The sequence below is a fragment of the Brienomyrus brachyistius genome, chromosome 2, assembly GCF_023856365.1.
Source record: "Brienomyrus brachyistius isolate T26 chromosome 2, BBRACH_0.4, whole genome shotgun sequence".
Lineage (NCBI taxonomy): Eukaryota > Metazoa > Chordata > Actinopteri > Osteoglossiformes > Mormyridae > Brienomyrus > Brienomyrus brachyistius.
In genome coordinates this window covers 5,774,678-5,792,698 of record NC_064534.1, presented here as the reverse complement: position 1 = coordinate 5,792,698, position 18,021 = coordinate 5,774,678, and the positions used below count along the sequence as shown (strand labels likewise).

General features: G+C 45.5%; 2 protein-coding genes across 11 annotated transcripts; both read left to right on the top strand.

Moving 5' to 3' along the window:
* Positions 1–2,273: 2,273 nt before the first annotated feature.
* gc (GC vitamin D binding protein) lies at positions 2,274–17,776 on the top strand. Of its 10 annotated transcripts, none has more exons than XM_048979993.1 (16): positions 2,274–2,461; positions 2,621–2,675; positions 3,390–3,522; positions 4,402–4,613; positions 4,771–4,903; positions 5,180–5,277; positions 5,412–5,541; positions 6,631–6,851; positions 7,162–7,300; positions 7,533–7,624; positions 8,497–8,638; positions 8,744–8,967; positions 10,044–10,176; positions 16,956–17,024; positions 17,280–17,367; positions 17,583–17,775. In XM_048979993.1, the coding sequence occupies exons 1-15, from the start codon at positions 2,386–2,388 to the stop codon at positions 17,364–17,366; spliced, it is 1,944 nt and encodes a 647-aa protein (XP_048835950.1). In that variant the 5' UTR covers positions 2,274–2,385; the 3' UTR covers position 17,367; positions 17,583–17,775. The 10 variants fall into 10 exon arrangements, 6 of the variants coding, with proteins under 6 accessions (XP_048835950.1, XP_048835955.1, XP_048835953.1 ...); XR_007382981.1 differs by lacking the exon at positions 17,583–17,775 and adding an exon at positions 10,371–10,418 and having other exon boundaries at positions 2,279–2,461; positions 17,280–17,327; XM_048979994.1 differs by having other exon boundaries at positions 2,377–2,461; positions 2,829–3,522; positions 17,583–17,776.
* Positions 11,518–16,946, top strand: LOC125710728 (collagen alpha-2(I) chain-like). The gene is made up of 2 exons (XM_048980022.1): positions 11,518–15,567; positions 15,640–16,946. The coding sequence occupies exons 1-2, from the start codon at positions 14,972–14,974 to the stop codon at positions 15,788–15,790; spliced, it is 747 nt and encodes a 248-aa protein (XP_048835979.1). The 5' UTR covers positions 11,518–14,971; the 3' UTR covers positions 15,791–16,946.
* Positions 17,777–18,021: the final 245 nt, after the last annotated feature.

Genomic DNA, 18,021 nt, shown 5'->3' with positions numbered 1-18,021 from the left:
GAGAGCCGCATGCTAACCAAGCTGGTAAGGCCTCCTTCTTCACCCTGACGGCTCCCTTTACTACTGATGTCCACCTCCAGTTCGGAGGTTGCCGCCACATCAGGCATCAACAACTTTACGGGCACAGCTCTGCACTGATGCCTCAGCAATGGAGGCAGAGAATCTGACCCATTTGGACTCCATGTCTACAGTTTATTACAACTGACTCAGTGCTTACAGGTTAAAAGCCTTTATTAGCCTTCATGGCCATGATCGATGACAAAACACCTCAACCTGGCCCAAGTCCCCTGCCCACTGCCCCGTGAGAGCTGGAGACATCAGCTTATGCAGCTGACTGGACGGACAGCTCCAAGAAGCGGTGAGGAGCAAGGCTGACTCATGCGCAAAGGCCTGGCTGAACAGTGGGCATTGCTTGTCAGGGTAGGCCCCCGTCCGTCCGAGTCTTTCATGTCTTCTCCCCATTCATTTGCTTTCTGCTTTGCTTTTTGCTTTATGCTTTTCTTGTGTTTCACCTGTCTGTTATTCCCCAGTGTTAGATTTTGTTTCCTTGTTTCTGTCAGTTTCTTAGGTTCCCTGTTTGATCTCCCAGTATCTTGAATTAATTATTAGTTTCAGCTGTTGCCTGTTCTTGTGCCGGTCCTAGTGTGTTCAACCTGATTGCTCGTTGTCCTGCACCCTTCCCGATTGGTTAATTGTTTCATGTCTCCCTCCTCCAGTGTTGTTACCCAGTGTATTTAGGTTCCTGCCTTGGCTCATTTCCTGATTGGGTCATTGTATTTTATGTGCATTTTGGAAGGTGTGCTTCAGAATGTTAGAAGTTCCCCTGCATTGTTTAATCTTTGTGTTTTGTTCTCTGCCTGTTCCTTGTTGCCCTGACCTTTTGTGGTTTTTCCTGTTTTGCTTTTTGACCCCTTGTGGTCTGCTTGTTTTATTGTTTCCCGTTTCTGTTAATAAACCCCTGTTTTCCTGCAAGCCACAAGTGGATCGTAAACCTTCTCTCTTGCTTGCACCCCGCTGCGTCCTCGTGATAGAAACCTCCGAGCTTGTGACATTGCTTTGCGTAAATAAGGTTGGCTGCAATCACCACTAGCCCAGAACCTGAACAGTAGATCAGGGACACCTGTGACAGCTGTAGAGTAGTATTGGTAGTTTAGTCTACTAATCATTCTTATGCATTAGGTCCTAGATACAGATGCGACAGTTCGAGATGACTTCACTTGTATGTAAGGGTCATGATTAATTTTGAGCTGTCATTTAGCCCAGACCTAGCCCAACCCCAGAAAAACAACCCCATACCATTATCCCTCCTCCACCGAACTTTACAGGTGGCACAATGCAGTCAGGCAGGTAACGTTCTTCGGGCATCCGCCAAACCCAGTCCATCAGACTGCCAGACAGTGAAGTGTGATTTGTCACTCCACAGAACACGTTTCCACTGCTCCAGGGTCCAGTGGCAGTGTGCTTTGCGTCACTCCATCCTACGCTTGGCATTGCGATTGATGTCAGAATCGTATGCAGCTGCTTCGCCGTAGATGCCTATTCCATACGGATCCCAGCGCACAGTTTGGAACTCTGCAGTTATTGGGTCAACAGAGTGTTGGCGACTCCTCAGCACTCAGTCACCCCGCTCTGTTCCTTTACCTGGTCTGAACCTTCGTGGCTAAGTTCCTAAACACTTCCACATTGCAATAATACCACTTAGAGTTGGCCATGGAACATGTAGCACAAGAAATTTCACAAACTGACTTATTGCAAAGGCGACTTCCTTTGACAATACCGCATTTGAATTCATAACGATCTGCAGAATGGTCCACTCATCTGGATCAGATCTGTGCTTGATTTATACCCCTGTGGCAATGGGTCTGAATGAAACACCTGAATTCAGTGACTAAGAGGTACGTCCCAACACTTTTGCCCACATAGTGTGTGTCAGGACTTGATGCTGTTCTGGGTCAAGTCATAAATGATATCATTATAGAAATGACAGACCTATAGCTTCTCAGCCCAGCAGCTGTTGGTAAAGAGACAGACGGGAGAGGAGCACTAACATCAAAATGTCACAGCAGATAAAGCACAAGTTTATAAGTGACCAGAAAACGAGTCGCTTGAATGTTTGCACATCTGAAAAAAAGAAATATTTGAACTAGAGTGACCAAGAGATAAGCCGGACTAAACATGGTGGTGAACGGCTTATGAAACATCAGTCGGTATCAGACAGTAGCTGCTTTTGAGCAAATAAGAGAAAATTCTAGAGGGGACATGGTATCAAGTGTCAGGGCACATTAATGATTGATGACTCAGAAGCTCTTATAAAAGACTTAGATTCCCTGGGGGACCCATCTGCTTTGGGGTTCACTTTTAAACTGGACTGCCTGCCCATCGACCATGAAGCACCTTGTTGTCATCATACTGCTGGCCATTCTCTCTTCGGTGGAGGCCTTGAGTGAACCTACTCCTGCAAGTATGTCTTCGTGTATCTCGAGTAACACTAGAGCATCAGGCTTTCGTTTTATGGTTTAGTTCCTCAGCCACCACACCACCTAGTGGTTCCTGACTTAGGTGCACATCTCCGTGTGTGAATCGCTGTTGTAGTAACATCCATTTACTTTCTGTCTCACAGATAACCGTATCTGTAAGTTTTATAGTGATTTGGAGAAGGAAGGTTTCCAAACTTTGTAAGTCATTCTGATTTTAAATTGCTGATTGTGCGTGAATGAAGTTCTTGACTTAAGTCTTATATACAGATCTGGAAAACATTAAGAGGTTATTTTATATATTTTTTTAATTTGCATTTTTAAATCCTGGTTTAATCGTGGTTCTGCTGGCAGAAGGCTATGCGGTGCAACAGGCTGGTAACACAAGAAAAAGGTGAAGCAGGAGACACTGGGAACGTCCAGAATCCAGCCTGGTAGAGGGCATGACTGCTAACTTCTCCAACAGTGCCTCATGAATTGGAGGATGACCTCAAGCGACCTTCAAAAAGAATGGGAAACATTAAGGTTCCTAGGAGTTCTCAAAGACCCGTAAAGCAAAGAAGATGCGCTTCATCAATGAGAGGCAGGGAAGACCCAGGCTGGAGTTTGTAAAAAAAATGTATATTTTACACTGATGCATTCCTAGAAACTGAAAAATAAGTGAAACTAAAAATGTTACTGTTGCTGTGGTCTCTTAATTTTTTCCAGAGCTGTATGTGCACTTTCAAGCATTTCCGGGCGAGACCTGGTGATAATCTGCATTAATTTCTGTTTTCTGTTACTTTGCTCATGCTATCCTGAGCAGCACAGAACAAACTTCAGTTAAGGCAATGCAGTGGCACGGCTGGCCTCGCTGATGCTGATTTCACATTAAATGGGAAACTCTGCACCAATGTCTTCATCTGCCCTTTTCAGGGCTTTCGTGGGGGTGTCCCAAAACTTGCCAAACAGCGCTTTTGAGGAGCTGGGTTCCATGGTGGAACAGGCCACGGTCAAGGTTGCTGCATGCTGCAACTTAGATTATACTGCCAAATGCAACAATGACGAGGTGAGGAGGGCAGCAGGTGTGTCAGAGTAGTGCATGAGTAGTGTAGGGAGGTGTTACTCAGCACCTCACTATGGGATGGATGGTTATCCTCCAAAGTATTTGGAAAGTGGGACAAAAGAAGTCAGATTAATAATTAAATGGAAAATTGCCCAATCAGTTTTGACGGACACAACAGACATACAGGAGCTTTGCGGAAAGGATGTTTGCATCTAGTGGTGCTCTTACTACTGCTGCTTGCTATGAGTGTATAGCAATTTCCGTAGTAGTAATATCCAGAGGTGGAAAGTTCAGATACAGAGAGTACAAATCCAGACCAAGGTTTTGTTTCAACCAAACAGTTGAGTTGAAAGAGTCACAGTCACATAGTTCTCACCTGGATGGTGGTGGGGATTTGTACTTTCTGGACCTGAACTTTCCACTTCTGGTAATATTGATTATTCATGTTTGAACGAGGGACGATCGACGTGCAGTGTGGGAGACACCGAAGGGGACTTTTCATTATATACATCAACACACTAGGGTGAACAGAATGACTGAGCTCAATCACTAACACAAGAAACTTCTACAAACACTCTAATGGCCGAGCTGGGGAATCAGGCGAGGGCAGACAGAGCAAATGCGGGCCAAACTAAAGACAGGTGTGGATGGTTAAGCACATCAGGCTGAAAACGACGAGGTGACTATGGGATGACCGGCGGCCTCTGCTGCCGAAATGGGAACATGGTGGGATGACAGGGAAGGTATTCACAATTCATGACCTGGACTGAAGCATTCAGACTTTATTGGGGTGCCTAGGTCTTTACAAGGTGCAATCAAGGTGGACCGGCTCATATCTAACACATTTTTTGGCCTGTATATTTTGGGATACTCTGCATGTAGGCAGACATGTTCCAGAGTGAGGTGTGTGCATCGCACGCCCTGGTGGAGAGGAATGGGCTAAAGCATTGCTGTGAGATGTCCGGGCCCAACAGAACTCGCTGCTTTGTCGAACACAAGTCCAAGATCCCCAGTGATCCATTGCCGAAGATAGAGATGTCAGATCAAGATCAGTGTGAGAACTTCAAGAAGAATGAAAGTATCTTTATTGGCAAGTGAGTGCAAACCTTCCCTGGGCTCTAAGGATGCAGTCTCACATCACTTCTTGTGCTCAGAACGCTGGTCTCAGATCGGACACTGCTGAACATTCATCACAAGACCCGAGACGTTGACACTCCCCATCCGTGGATTGAACACTTTTGGCTGTTTCAGATTCATCTTCCATTTGGCCAAGCAATTTGTAATGACCCATCCCCAGATCATCATAATGATGGCAGAAAAATATCATAAACTGATGCAGTTTTGCTGTGGCAGAGAGTACGCCCAGAACTGCTTTGTACGCATGGTAGGTAATCTTCTGCAATCCAAGGTGTGTAGGCTCCTATCTAACAGTCCAAGCACTCCAGAACAAAATGGCCAAGCAACTGATACCTTCTCCTGTTTTTCTGTTCAAGTTAATGAATTCCGTTATGCAGCTTAAGTTATCAACCTAAACGCTAAAATCTAAAAAAAAAAAAACATGTTTTTGTGTTAGACACAAAGTACCAAAGATCACTGAGAGCTGTCAAGCATAAGAGATACAGTTAAATGCAGAGAGCATGTGTCATGCTCTTCACCACAGAAAAAAGACCTGAGATCGTCTGCTCAGAGACATCTGTTTGAGATGAGGTCCAACTGCCTTGTTCAGCAGAAGTATGGAGATAGTGCCATCAAGGACAGGTAATGTCACTTCTGTCTTCATTTACAGATGAGTGTTTTTCCGTTAGACATAGTAAGAAGCACGCTGTTTTACTTTAGCTTACAGTGGACCCATTCATTTTCCAGCCCTCTTTATTAGTCTGTCATTCTGTCAGGAAAATGGCCCAGTACAGCCAGAAGATTCCACAAGCCTCCTACGAGATGATGGAAAACATGACTGATAAGACTGTGGCCATGACAGCTGTTTGCTGTGAAGGGGACATGATTAGCTGCTTGAGGATGAGGGTGAGGGTTCCCCTGCAGCTGAAGAACATACACAAGGGTACAGAGTCAATTTAATGTCTGCAACAGAAAAGCTCAGAAAAAAAACACAAAAAAATTTCAGCTTGACTGCAGATAGATGACATTGTCAGATTGATGAACTGTTGCAGTTAAGATATCTGAAATTATGTACACTATTTGGACAAAAGTATTGGGACAGCAGCCTGTCCAACATCTCACTCAAATCAAAGGGTATTAATATGAAGCTGGCTAACCCTTAGTTGCTATAGCAGCCTGTACTCCTCTGTAAAGGCTTCCCATTGATGTTGGAACATTGCTGGCGGGCTTTGTTACTGTTCAGGTTGGGTATGGATGTTGGGTGATCTGGTCCCTGTCTGTGAGCTTGTGTGGCCCCCACATCGCAGCTGGACCTGCTCACAGATGTTTCCACTTCATAATCACTTCACTTGTGGTTGACCAGGGCAGCTCTAGCAGGACAGAAATGAGGAGAACGGACTTGTTGGAAAGGTGTCCAGTGGTGTCCAAAGGTGTCCAGTGGTGTCCAGTGATGGTGCTGGGCTGACTGGCTTCTTCTGTATGACCCCCATTCCGCTGCTATTGATGCTGCAGGTTGCATGACTGTGTGCTTAATTATACAGCTGTATGTCAGCAGTGGGCGTGGCTTATGTGGCCCATTCCTGTAATCACTATGGGTGTCCCAATACATTTGTCCATTTAGTGTATCAAACAAAATTATTAAATTAAATGTTACTTACAATGTCATGCTTACTATGAATGTAAGAACGTAAAATCCAAAATATCGAAAAGGCAACAAGTTTTCGCTTCATAAATAACTTGCGGACCAGAGCCTTATCGCTTGTATCATAGACAACCTAAACCCTCGAAAATCATATCTAGACAATGTCCAGCAGGTGGCTTCATACACTATGCAAGTTCCAGCACAACATGAATGGCCAACGCTAGAACAAATGTTATAAACTTAGCATTTAAAGAGTAACAAAACGCTATTCTCTGTTTCCTGGTAAATTGTAGGGAGTGTTTTCCTGTGAATGACTAAAATATTCACATTACTCTATGTGTCACTCTGAGTAGAAGGAGCTTGGGGATGACTTTTGTTCCAACCAAGAAATAGTGTCGCAAAATCGACCCCTGTTTGAGTGCTGCAAGCCGAGCACCAAGGACAGGGGCTGGTGCATGGGAGAGATGTCGGCCGGGGAGAAGCCGAAGGACCTGTCTGCGTACTACGATGTCAAGGCTCACCTGCAGGAGACATGCCAAAGTTTCCACAAGCATCCTGAGAGAACCTTGAGAAAGTAAGGCACCTTGCTGTATACCTACACAGCACAAACAATGCACTATACACAAATGCACTTACAGTAAGTGCAAACGTCTGCCTTAACGATGCAGCAACCTTAGCAGCATTGCTATGGGATAAGGGCCAGGCAACAAAGCAACAAGTAAGGGTAACTACAGAGGGAACCTAACTTATTGCTGATAAGCTAGGTTTCCTATCTAGTATCGCTCTGTGCTATTGTTACTCTCCCAGAAGCTTTTTACACATGCAGACTAACATACGCACCAGTACACAATTCAAATTTGCCGCACCTGTCACTCGTATTCCAGAATTCTTTTTGAGATCAGCAGACGTCACCAAGAGCTCTCTGTTGAGGCCATCCAGCGGTACGTGGCAAAAATTAAAGAGTCTTTGCTCCAGTGCTGCAACCATGAAGACTTGGAGAACTGCTACCTTGCCAGTCCCGGTGTAGGTCCTCTCCTGCTGTCTTTGCACACAAAGAGGGCACATGCTTCATGTTATCCAATGGCGGAGTAGCTGCTTAATTCTGCCAGGAGTTTTAGTCTTTGGGATGATAACTCTTTGCTCGTGGGAAAACACTTTGCTTGTAGGGCCTCAGTTTGATGCTGCTGGAGAGTCCAGTAAAGCAACAAAGACCTTTTCTGTAAGACATTCACAGACTGTGTTTTCTGGACGAAAGGGTCTTCATGGCTTCAAGAAGGAGACTGATTATGAATGGAGTAACTATCATGGAATGTGTCACCAGCACAGATCCAACATCTTAGAGAAAAGGTAGATCTAGATTAATGTAGATATTCAGATGATTTACAAAAGATAAATCTTTTGTGAAGGACCTACACTCTGACCTACACTCTGTTCCATTTTGTCCACTAACAAGTACCATGGTATCCCTTACCAAAGACATGATTCTGTTCTGTTTGCCCACTAACAAATTGTCACCCCCAGCTCGTATGATCCTCGTGTGTCACGCCCCCCTGATCGCCTGCCCGTTCGCCTTACCCGCGTTCACCGGCTCGTAACACAAATACTATGATAGCCTTAATCAAAGAAACCATTCTGTTTTGTTTGCCTACTAATAAATATTATGATAGTCTCGCCCAGATAACCTGTCATGCCCGGCTCGTACGATCCTCGTTTGTGCCACGCCCCCTGATTATCCACGTGTGCTTCCCTGATCGTACCCAGCTGTACCCTGTTGTTTGGTCTATTTCAGTCCCCGTCTTGCCTCAGTTCAGTGTCTGTCATTGATGTTAGTTGGCGTCCGATGTTTCCCACTCCCCGTATTATTATTAAATCCCCGGTTTCTCCGTACCTTGCCTGCTTCCTGCCCGTCTGCCTGCCCGTGCGATTAACCGCGTTCACCGGATCACAACATAACCAAAGAAATCATTCTGTTCTGTTTGCACACTAACCAATACTGCGAAAGGCTTTACAAAGAAATGATCCTTTTCCATTTGCAATACGTGGACTGTCATTGCGCCTGGTCTTTTGCACTGAATGTATGTTTGTCTGTGCTCCGTATGTTTGTCTGTACTCCGTATGTTTGCTGCTTTATGCACAAATTTGTATTTGCTGCTTAGTCTACTTTGGCATTGTTTTTCTCATTCTTGAATTTGATGATAATCTGGTGGTGTGTCTTGCAGCCTCCTGGTCCAGTATACCAGAATGTTACCTCAGGCCACATTTCTACAGATGGATTCCATATCTGAAGTACTCCACGATATCATGAAACACTGCTGTAGCATAAACCCCGTGTTTGGCATGCTACCATGTGCCACACCAAAGGTCAGATGACTTCAGAATCTCCTTTTGGATGATGACACTTGGGGATATTACTGTGGATCCAGTTTTGAAGGCAGCTTAGCTCCACAAAACCACTTTTCTTGATAGGTGACGGCCTTCCTTGACAACATGTGCCAAGATACGCCCCCAGAGAACCTGAATCCACAGGTAATCAGGTGCTGTAATGAGTCCCATGGTGAACGGAGGTTCTGCATCGGAGACCTGGAAGCTGATGAGAATTTCCAGCCCCCGCCATTCACAGAGGCGAACTTTCGCTTCAATGCTAGTGTCTGCGACAAACGTGGTGATGAGTGGCTGCCTCCTCAGAAGAGGTATGTTCCTCCTTTACCAGTGAGTCAGGCAATCCACAAACTGGACATCAAGCTTCTGGTTTTCAAGGGGGTCTGATTCCAGGAAAGGATCTGATTAGAAGACACTACTGTAAGAGGGGCCAGGGGGTAATTGATGAGATGAATGAATGAATGACGAAAGTAGTTCTGTTCCCTTCTCAGCCTTTGGATTTTAACATTTAAATGCCCCACGTCTCCCGCCCCATATACAATAAGAAGGGAATCCATAAGTGTTACAGCTCTTTCCCTCCAAATTACAGCAATATTACAAATACATGGGGTGCAGCGTAACTTAAGGATGGCAGGCAAGTCGCTCTACTAACATCTAACGTATTTTATGAAGTGTAACGTATGTTCATTGTATTCAGTATTAATTAAGTAGAACATTGCAATTTATTTGTACTATTATCTACTTCTTAGAATAAAGACTTAAAACCTATAATATATATGGAGTTATGCACTGACCAAAAAAGTATAAAAAAAATTATTTGTTGTGTGTGTGTGGGGGAGCTCTGTGGGTTGGGACTCAGAAGGTTGCTGGTTCAAATCCCAGGCTCGGCAGAGTGATCCCACCATTGGGACTTTGAGCAAGACATTTAACCCCAATTGCTCCAGGGACTGGCTGACCTTACCGTCTCCTCGACGCCAGTATCATGAGGTGGCTTCCTGTGATGCTTTTCCAGCCATCCTGAAGGAGGTCATTGGCCACTTTTCCTTCACTCTCTGGCCAAACTCTTCCATAACCATTTCTACTGTGTTTAGGTCAGGTGGCCAGGTCATGTGATGCGACACTATTGATCTCCTTTGTAGGCAGCTTGGCGTGTTCTAACTTTTGACTGGTTCTGTATATCTTAGAGGAGACTCTGGAAGGCAGGGTCTATTTCTCATGCCTTTGGTTGGTTTGCTGAGAGCCAAGTGCTTGTTCTGCATGTTGCTTGGTCACCATTGAAATGCTTCTATGGATGCGTGTTAAATCACCTTCATTTTCTTTCTCCCACTGTTCACCACCCAGAGTCTCCATGTATTGCATGTCACTGAACTTTGTTTTCTGTCATCAGGCTGCTATACAACATCGTCCGCATCAGCATAAAATTGCCACCAAACCTGGTGATGGCCATCTTCGAAAAGTTCGACCAAATGTTCAGTAAGTGCTGCGAGGAGGCTGACAAGGACACCTGCTTCACCACAGAGGTACGAGCATCTGCCTGCCTGTGGAAAAGGGTCCGGCTTCGAATCCCAACACGGATGGGATTTATGCTGCACTGCTAATCAGTTCCGGGTCTTTTATTGGGGAGAGGAGTCTCATTTACGTGCTGCAGGGATAGTGTCAATGGAAAACAATGGTCAAACACAACGTGCCTCACGATATTCTGATTTACTCTCAGGGTACGAAACTGATATCACACATAAAGATATTTGTGGAGAAATGAAGGGTAAGTTGACAAATGTATCATGTCCTGCTCTGCCTCCCTCTCCTGTCACCTCCCTGGTGTGACTTCAACAAACCATACTGTCCCTGTCCCTCGTTAACCCTAACCTCTCATTCCTACCCTCTTGTCATCCAAACCAGCTGCCTCTCGTTGAGTCCCCTTGATAACCCAGTATTTAAGTGCTTCTTGGGCTTGTGATCCCCAGTTGCGTCACTGGAGTTGTGTAGTCCTGTTATCTGCCTGCTAGCCTCCCCTCTTGATCCCCTGTCATCTGTTTTGTTTGCCTGTTCTAGTTTAGTTAAAACCCTTTAATTTTTTTGTTTGCTCTCATACCTGCTCCCCTGTTCTCCATTTTTCCCACACATGACAGAATATTCAGTTTTGTCAGCTTCGTGGCCTATGGTCAGTGTTAACTTGATATATACAGGGACGGATTACGGACCGGGCCAGCGGGGCCGCTGCCCAGGGGCCCTTGGGGTGCAATTTGCAATGCTTATCAACAATGTATTTTCGTTTGTCTATTTTAGAAGTCCTACATTCTTTGATCCTCTGCCTACAAGGGCCCCTGACCCTATAGGGAGGGCGTTTGGCTGCCAAGGGCCCTTGAATTGTGGTGCTGGTGGTGGGGGGGGAACGTTTTGCCCAGGGGCCCACACAACCCATAATCCGTCCCTGGATATATATGCAGTATGGTTATGTGTAGTGTTTTTTATCTGTATATGCAATGGTAATTAGTCCCTTTCAAAGTTTTAGGTATGAGGGGGATCTGCTTGGGTGCTGCTTCGGCTGTCGATGTTGCCTTGCTCGGCGTAAATCGACCTCACACCAGCCATGTCTGTCTCCTGCACCTCACTGAACCCATCCGATCCCAAGTCATAACTTACTTACCAAGCTTTTCTTGGATGTTAACTCTGTCAGCATCTGAATTTCACGCCTTTTTCATCAACACAAATAAAGCAGCTAAATTATGTTGGTATGATTTTTAACTAAAAGCACTTTGCACGCTCTGTCAGTTCAATTCAATGTATTTTTATATAGCGCCTTTCACAAGCGTCGACCCAAGGTGCTTCACATGGGGGTGTTGTGATGAATTCATGCATGATTTACACTGAGTAATTCAAAAATAGGGAAAAGGGAAGGCAAATGAAAGAAAGAAAGAAAGAAAGAAAGAAAGAAAGAAAGAAAGAAAGAAAGAAAGAAAGAAAGAAAGAAATAAAGATGACAACAGGAATGGAAGCAGAAATTCCTAAATGTGTAGGGAAATGAATTACATTTAAATTTATTATTTAATGACGATTATTAACTTATTATTGTTACGCCGGATGGTCGGCTCCTCCAAACTCAACTGCGGTATCCCTGTGAGTCTGTTAATGTTAGACTTAAATGGGATTCACTAATTACCAGTATCTCTTAGTAACCTGGGTTAGAATGCACGTCCAGCGAGCTGCATCACCAGGTAATGTAAACAATCGGAAACAAAGCTCCCCTCACAGCCGATCAGAGAGAGTATCGCGATATTTCAGGCGAGTTTTAGGTTTCAGAGCTTAGGAACCAGTTCGCACAGAGGCAGGGACTATTGTGAGCACTCAATGAACGGAGGAGAAGTTGTATAAAAGGCAAGCATTTATTTCTAACTAATACTATACTAACATAAGACAGACATTCCACTTAACATAAACTAACACAAAATAATGGAACAGAACCAAACAAAATGTAATATGAAAATGCAGTGACTAGATTTAAATGAGTAACCTTAAAAAGGGAAATATAGTTCTGCAAAGCAAGAAGAGTTAATGGAAACATGACCTTACGGTTATAGAGCAGATCAAACAGAACTGCTTAGGTTGTTAGAGGGAATGGAAGCTGGTTTACTTGGTTGTGGAGTGGAGAGGGTCTTGGCAGTAGGTTGCAGAGGTGATGAGCTAAGGGAATGGTGGCACTCAGGAAGGCGCGGCCTTTGGAGCAGCTGTGGAAGTGGAGCCCCTTGGATTCTCTCACCTTGTGAAGCTTTAAGGTGAACGGCTTTGTGTTGGGGTGGCAGTTCTCTGTTGGGTGGCAGGCCTTCACTGGCAGGCTTCAGGACAGGTTCCTTTACTGGGCTTCGCGGTGGTCTGACCATTTTTTGAAGTTTTCTGGAGGGCTTCTTGCAGGGCTGCTTGCGGCTTTGTTCTGAGGTGCCAGGTTTTATGGTCCAGAGTTCATGAATAGGGATGACCAGGAACCTGACACCTGAACCAATGGCTGGCCATCTAGTTGGGGGGCTTTCACAGGGGTGTCTGTGGCAGTAATTTTAGTATTTACGACTAGACTGATGCGACTTTACTGATGATTTTCATGAAACGGGTGTAACTTTTGATACATACAATCTTATGATAAAATGCTGACCAGGTTTGAATTCAGGAGTGATTTTCCATCAGTTTGACACCAAAATGCCATACCAGCCTGGCAGTTCATACCTCATACCATCCATCCAACCATCCATTTTCCAAACCGCTTATCCTATTGGGTCGCGGGGGGTCCGGAGCCTATCCCGGAAGCAATGGGCACGAGGCAGGGAACAACCCAGGATGGGGGGCCAGCCCATCGCAGGGCACACTCACACACCATCCACTCACACATTCACACCTATGGGCAATTTAGCGACTCCAATTAGCCTCAGCATGTTTTTGGACTGTGGGGGGAAACCGGAGTACCCGGAGGAAACCCCACGACGACATGGACGAACATGCAAACTCCGCACACATGTGACCCAGGCGGAGACTCGAACCCGGGTCCCAGAGGTGTGAGGCAACAGTGCTAACCACTGCACCACCATCCCGCCTCTTACCTCATACCATCTGTATTAATTAATTAGCAATTTCTTACGTAATGTATGTTAATAAATCACATATGTATACAGTATAGGTGTTTTGTGTTGCACCTCAACAGATGTGGCTGCTTGGGATAAGTTGTACAGACACAACATTGTATATTCACATGCAAACAGCACATACCCTTAGACTGACGTGGACATTAGTTTGTTGCAATACCAATTTCAATTACATCTGGAAACGACATATTTTGGTTTGTGTGACTTACTCCAATGATCTGCTCTCCAGGATTGATAATATACACATTGATTCAGTCTTTTACACAGAGTAGTAGAGGACAAAGAAGTGCTAATGGACCACAAGGATCAGATAAGGACCAACGTAGGAATGTGAAAAGTGGGGGTCATTAAACAAAGAAAGAAAAGACCTCTGATATTTAGGAGACCCACTAAGACACCTGGTAACATTACTGTATTTAATTTTCACGATTCTTCTGGGATAATCATGAGATCATGTATGCAGGGGTAGCTATATTTATATATTTGGGAACATTGGTAATTAATCTACACACAGGAGATACACGATCTTTTAGGAGGGCACTGTCTTCACAGATGGAAGGTCTTGTGGAGCATCAGATACTTTCACTTACCCACCACTTGGAAATATCGGGAGGTTACTCCGCGGGGAACTCCACAGGTGGCAAACAGTAGGTCTGTGGCGTATTCTCTTCCTGGGCAAACAGATTGCACATTCAGAAAGGGCTGCAATGGGAGAGAGATTCTGCACTAAGCCCAAGATCTGGGAGAAATGCTCATGATGACATATTACCATATGGAAGTAGAGGGAAAATGCAGGGAAAATTGTGACCGGCACACATCTTACGTGAACTAATTTTTCTAATTTGCCCTTAGAGTGTAATTGTGTGTTTGATGAGCTGACATCCCATCCAGGGTGTCCCCTGCCTTGCGCCTTATGTCATGGAAACTATTCAGTTGTGGCACAGTGGGAATCATGATGACCTCACCCCGCTAAATTTAGGGGTTTGAAGTTTCATGTGTCGGGTTTGCTCTGCCTTCATGCAAGTTGGTCTAAATTGCCAGTAGTGAAATACTTCACGTGTGCATGTATATGCTGTGTGATGGACTGGCATACTATCTGTAGATCAGCCCTCTTTCAGCCTTCTGCATAACAGGCTTCAGTCCACTACTGACTAGTAGCTCTGCCTGTGATCTGTTATCCAACTGTAGCAAGCTGTGCTAACGCAGACTGCCACCACCCTTGGCTGTGTCGTAATAAAGATTCTGATTCTGTCCATCTGCATCTTCGACATGAACTCTGGCCTGGGTACAGAGAATCCCGCCACGTGGACCAACCAATCAGATGTGTTTTTCCTGCCTATTCTGGTTGCTTGGACCCACCTCCTTTGCAATCTGATTGGTTAACTCTCTGAACCAATCATTTTCTTCATTCTGCCCTCAGAACATTTTTGTGTAAGTGAAACTCCCATGAGCCAGCTCTACCGCTAACAGCCTTTTTAATTTATGTGAGGAACTGCAAGGAGGCCTGTAGTCAGTGATCTCAGCAGGAGGCTCTGGATTCTACATGCTGACCGGTTTAGCAGGCGCTTTGCCCTTTAGTGCTGGCTAAGCAGAAGAATTGCAGTCTGTCCTTAAACCAGGGAGAGCTATTGGAATGGTTGCAATATGGGCATATTAAATCCTTCAAGTTACAATTTGCACTGTACCCATGTATGCCGCTGTCGTCGGGTGCCAATCGGGGCAATCAGGGGAGCCCGCCCTGCGGGGCGTGACAGTAGCCATGTATGCCGCTGTCGTCGGGTGCCAATCGGGGCAATCAGGGGAGCCCGCCCTGCGGGGCGTGACAGTACCCATGTATGCCGCTGTCGTCGGGTGCCAATCGGGGCAATCAAGGGAGCCCGCCCAGTGGGGCGTGACAGTACCCATGTATGCCGCTGTTGTCGGGTGCCAATCGGGGCAATCAGGGGAGCCCGCCCTGCGGGGCGTGACAGTACCCATGTATGCCGCTGTTGTCGGGTGCCAATCGGGGCAATCAGGGGAGCCCGCCCTGCGGGGCGTGACAGTACCCATGTATGCCGCTGTCGTCGGGTGCCAATCGGGGCAATCAGGGGAGCCCGCCCAGTGGGGCGTGACAGTACCCATGTATGCCGCTGTCGTCGGGTGCCAATCGGGGCAATCAGGGGAGCCCGCCCTGCAGGGCGTGACAGTACCCATGTATGCCGCTGTCGTCGGGTGCCAATCGGGGCAATCAGGGGAGCCCGCCCTGCGGGGCGTGACAGTACCCATGTATGCCGCTGTCGTCGGGTGCCAATGGGGGCAATCAGGGGAGCCCGCCCAGTGGGGCGTGACAGTACCCATGTATGCCGCTGTCGTCAGGTGCCAATCGGGGCAATCAGGGGAGCCCGCCCTGCGGGGCGTGACAGTACAACAGATAGGTAGCTTGAGGTTCTTTGTGAAGAACCGCAACATCTGCCCTGGCCAGAAGGAAGGATCGGGCCGGTGCTGTCAGTCCGCCTTAGTTTTCTGAACACAAGAGCATGTGTGGAGCTAGTGGTGAGAGCTTGGCAGGCGATTGAGCCGGTCCTGACAAGCCATGACCTGGATTGATGCATTCAGACAAACACAGTCAGTCCTGCTCCAAGTCAATGAATGTGTTCCTAAAAGACCTTGCATTGACTACAATTGTGCACTAAAATACAATGGGATCACATATCCAATGGGAAAAGGGCTTGGGGAATCGAACTCCAAAACAGTAACACCAAACAAAATTAATTAAATAATAAAAACAGTGATGACAGCAGCCAACAGTGTAACAATACGCGTTTTAAATAAAAGCACAAATACGAGAGATTATGGTACACGGAGGTGCACTGAAGGCTACATGGCTACAGACAATCTACGAAAAGCAAATGTAAGTCATTTTAAAAATGTTGTTTGTATATGATAATTTGTCATTTTTTTTAGAATCTTAAGATTGACCTGCGCAATATGGGGATATACGAAAAGTTAAGTTCTTTTTAGATCTGAAAATCGGTTCAGCCGATTGGCTGAAAAGAAGCATTTGATCATCAATCGGACAGCAATATCCTTCTTTTGGCGTTTTGTCATGCAGGTAGTGTTTCTTGTCCTGTTGTAGCTTTTCTCTCCAACTGAAAGTCACGCAAATACAACTGCAATTCCGTGATGTGTTGGACATGGGTACTAATACTGCAATCGTATCAGATCAGATTCAAGGTGTAGTAAAGTATCGCGTGGTGCAGCAGGACTGACGGTACCTGCAACGTAAACACCAGAGAACAATTTAAAATACTGAAAAAAACACATTCCATGGTACCGTTAAAATGACCTGCTATTCATAAACAAATAAAAAAATTTGTAGCTAGAAAGGTTAGAATATGCTTCCGTTTAGCAATGTTTTTAAGGCCTCAGAGGCTCATCCTGGACAGAAACTTAATATGAGTATGAAATGACTGGACTTTATTGAAAATCACACCCAGTCACCCCATCGAGATGATGAGTGATGACAAGCCAATTCAAACTGGTGGAGTGAAGGAGAGACGGAAGATTATTACCAGCTTTTACTATACCAGAATGCAGGTGAATGATACGCATAGTCTCTATATGCTAGGAGGACATATGTGAGGAAGTAGGATGTGGCATCTAACCTTTCTGCTTAAAATGTTCATTTATAGCTTGAGAGTCCTCTATTGTTGTTCTTCTTGGTGATGGACCTGCTCCATGCCCTGAGGATTCCACCAAAGGTATCGTATCAGGGTTCTTGTATTACATCATTAATAAGCATAGATTTATTACCCAAGGAGTGAACATGTAATACTAAACCGTGCATATAAATTCCACTTTACCATCAACACAATCCCACATAATCTGTTACACTGGATTAAATAACATTTACTTTTTCTTGCATAAGCTGAAGGTAACCAGTTAACTGATGATCGTACTTTATTGATCCCTGTGGGGAAATTCTCTTTTCGTCTCCCCAATCTTGCTCTTCGTAGGTGAGCCTGGCAGCAAAGGGCACCCATAGCGGCACCCAGGGAGCTGGGGGGTTAAGGGTCTCGCTCAAGGACCTGCAGATGTGCTGAGGTTGGGCTCGAACCGGCGACCTTCCGATTAAAGGCACAGAGGCTTAGCCCATACATTTTAAAGTAGATGTTATGCGAAATGCATTGCCTAAACTCAGCATTTTCTATTGTTTTTCATTGCTTCAATTGCTGCAAACAAAATGTTGCGCTACAGCATAATGATTTCAAAGTAAAGTTCAGGTTTGATTAGATCCCACTGATTTGTTTTCCTTACAGTCCCTGATGTTCTTAAAAGTCTCTGCTAGCAAAAAAAAGGCTCAGAGGTCTTCCTGTCCTGCTCCTTCACGGTACATCAGGACAAACACCACATTCTGATCTTCGTCCATACGGATGCATCCATGCATTCGAAGATGCTTTTCTTCCAAGGACCAGTCTGCGATGTTTCTTGACTGCTTGTTGCTGTTGAGTGTTCGGGGGGGGGGGGGGGGGGGGGGGGGGGCAGCATCAGTTTATAGGCTGTATTTCTTTGCCTCATTATCTGGGATATAGTATGGCTGGGACACCATCTTACCCTCATTCACTGGCTGCATGGAGTGCAAACTCAGTCCTATCGCATCCAGTTTTTCTCAGATGTTTTCTCAGCCTACCAGCCATTTACCTTGGTATTACTCTCCCAGCAAACATTACTGAACAGCCCAAGAAACTGGCTATGACA

Bases quoted from the DNA above. Each gene is read 5' to 3' on its own strand.
- gc (XM_048979993.1), top strand. From the start codon at position 2,386: ATGAAGCACCTTGTTGTCATCATACTGCTGGCCATTCTCTCTTCGGTG. The intron at 2,462-2,620 runs GTATGTCTTCGT...TCTGTCTCACAG, and splicing joins GAGTGAACCTACTCCTGCAA to ATAACCGTATCTGTAAGTTT. The intron at 17,025-17,279 runs GTATCGTATCAG...TGCTCTTCGTAG, and splicing joins CCCTGAGGATTCCACCAAAG to GTGAGCCTGGCAGCAAAGGG.
- LOC125710728 (XM_048980022.1), top strand. From the start codon at position 14,972: ATGTATGCCGCTGTCGTCGGGTGCCAATCGGGGCAATCAGGGGAGCCC. The intron at 15,568-15,639 runs GTGCCAATGGGG...CGCTGTCGTCAG, and splicing joins ATGTATGCCGCTGTCGTCGG to GTGCCAATCGGGGCAATCAG.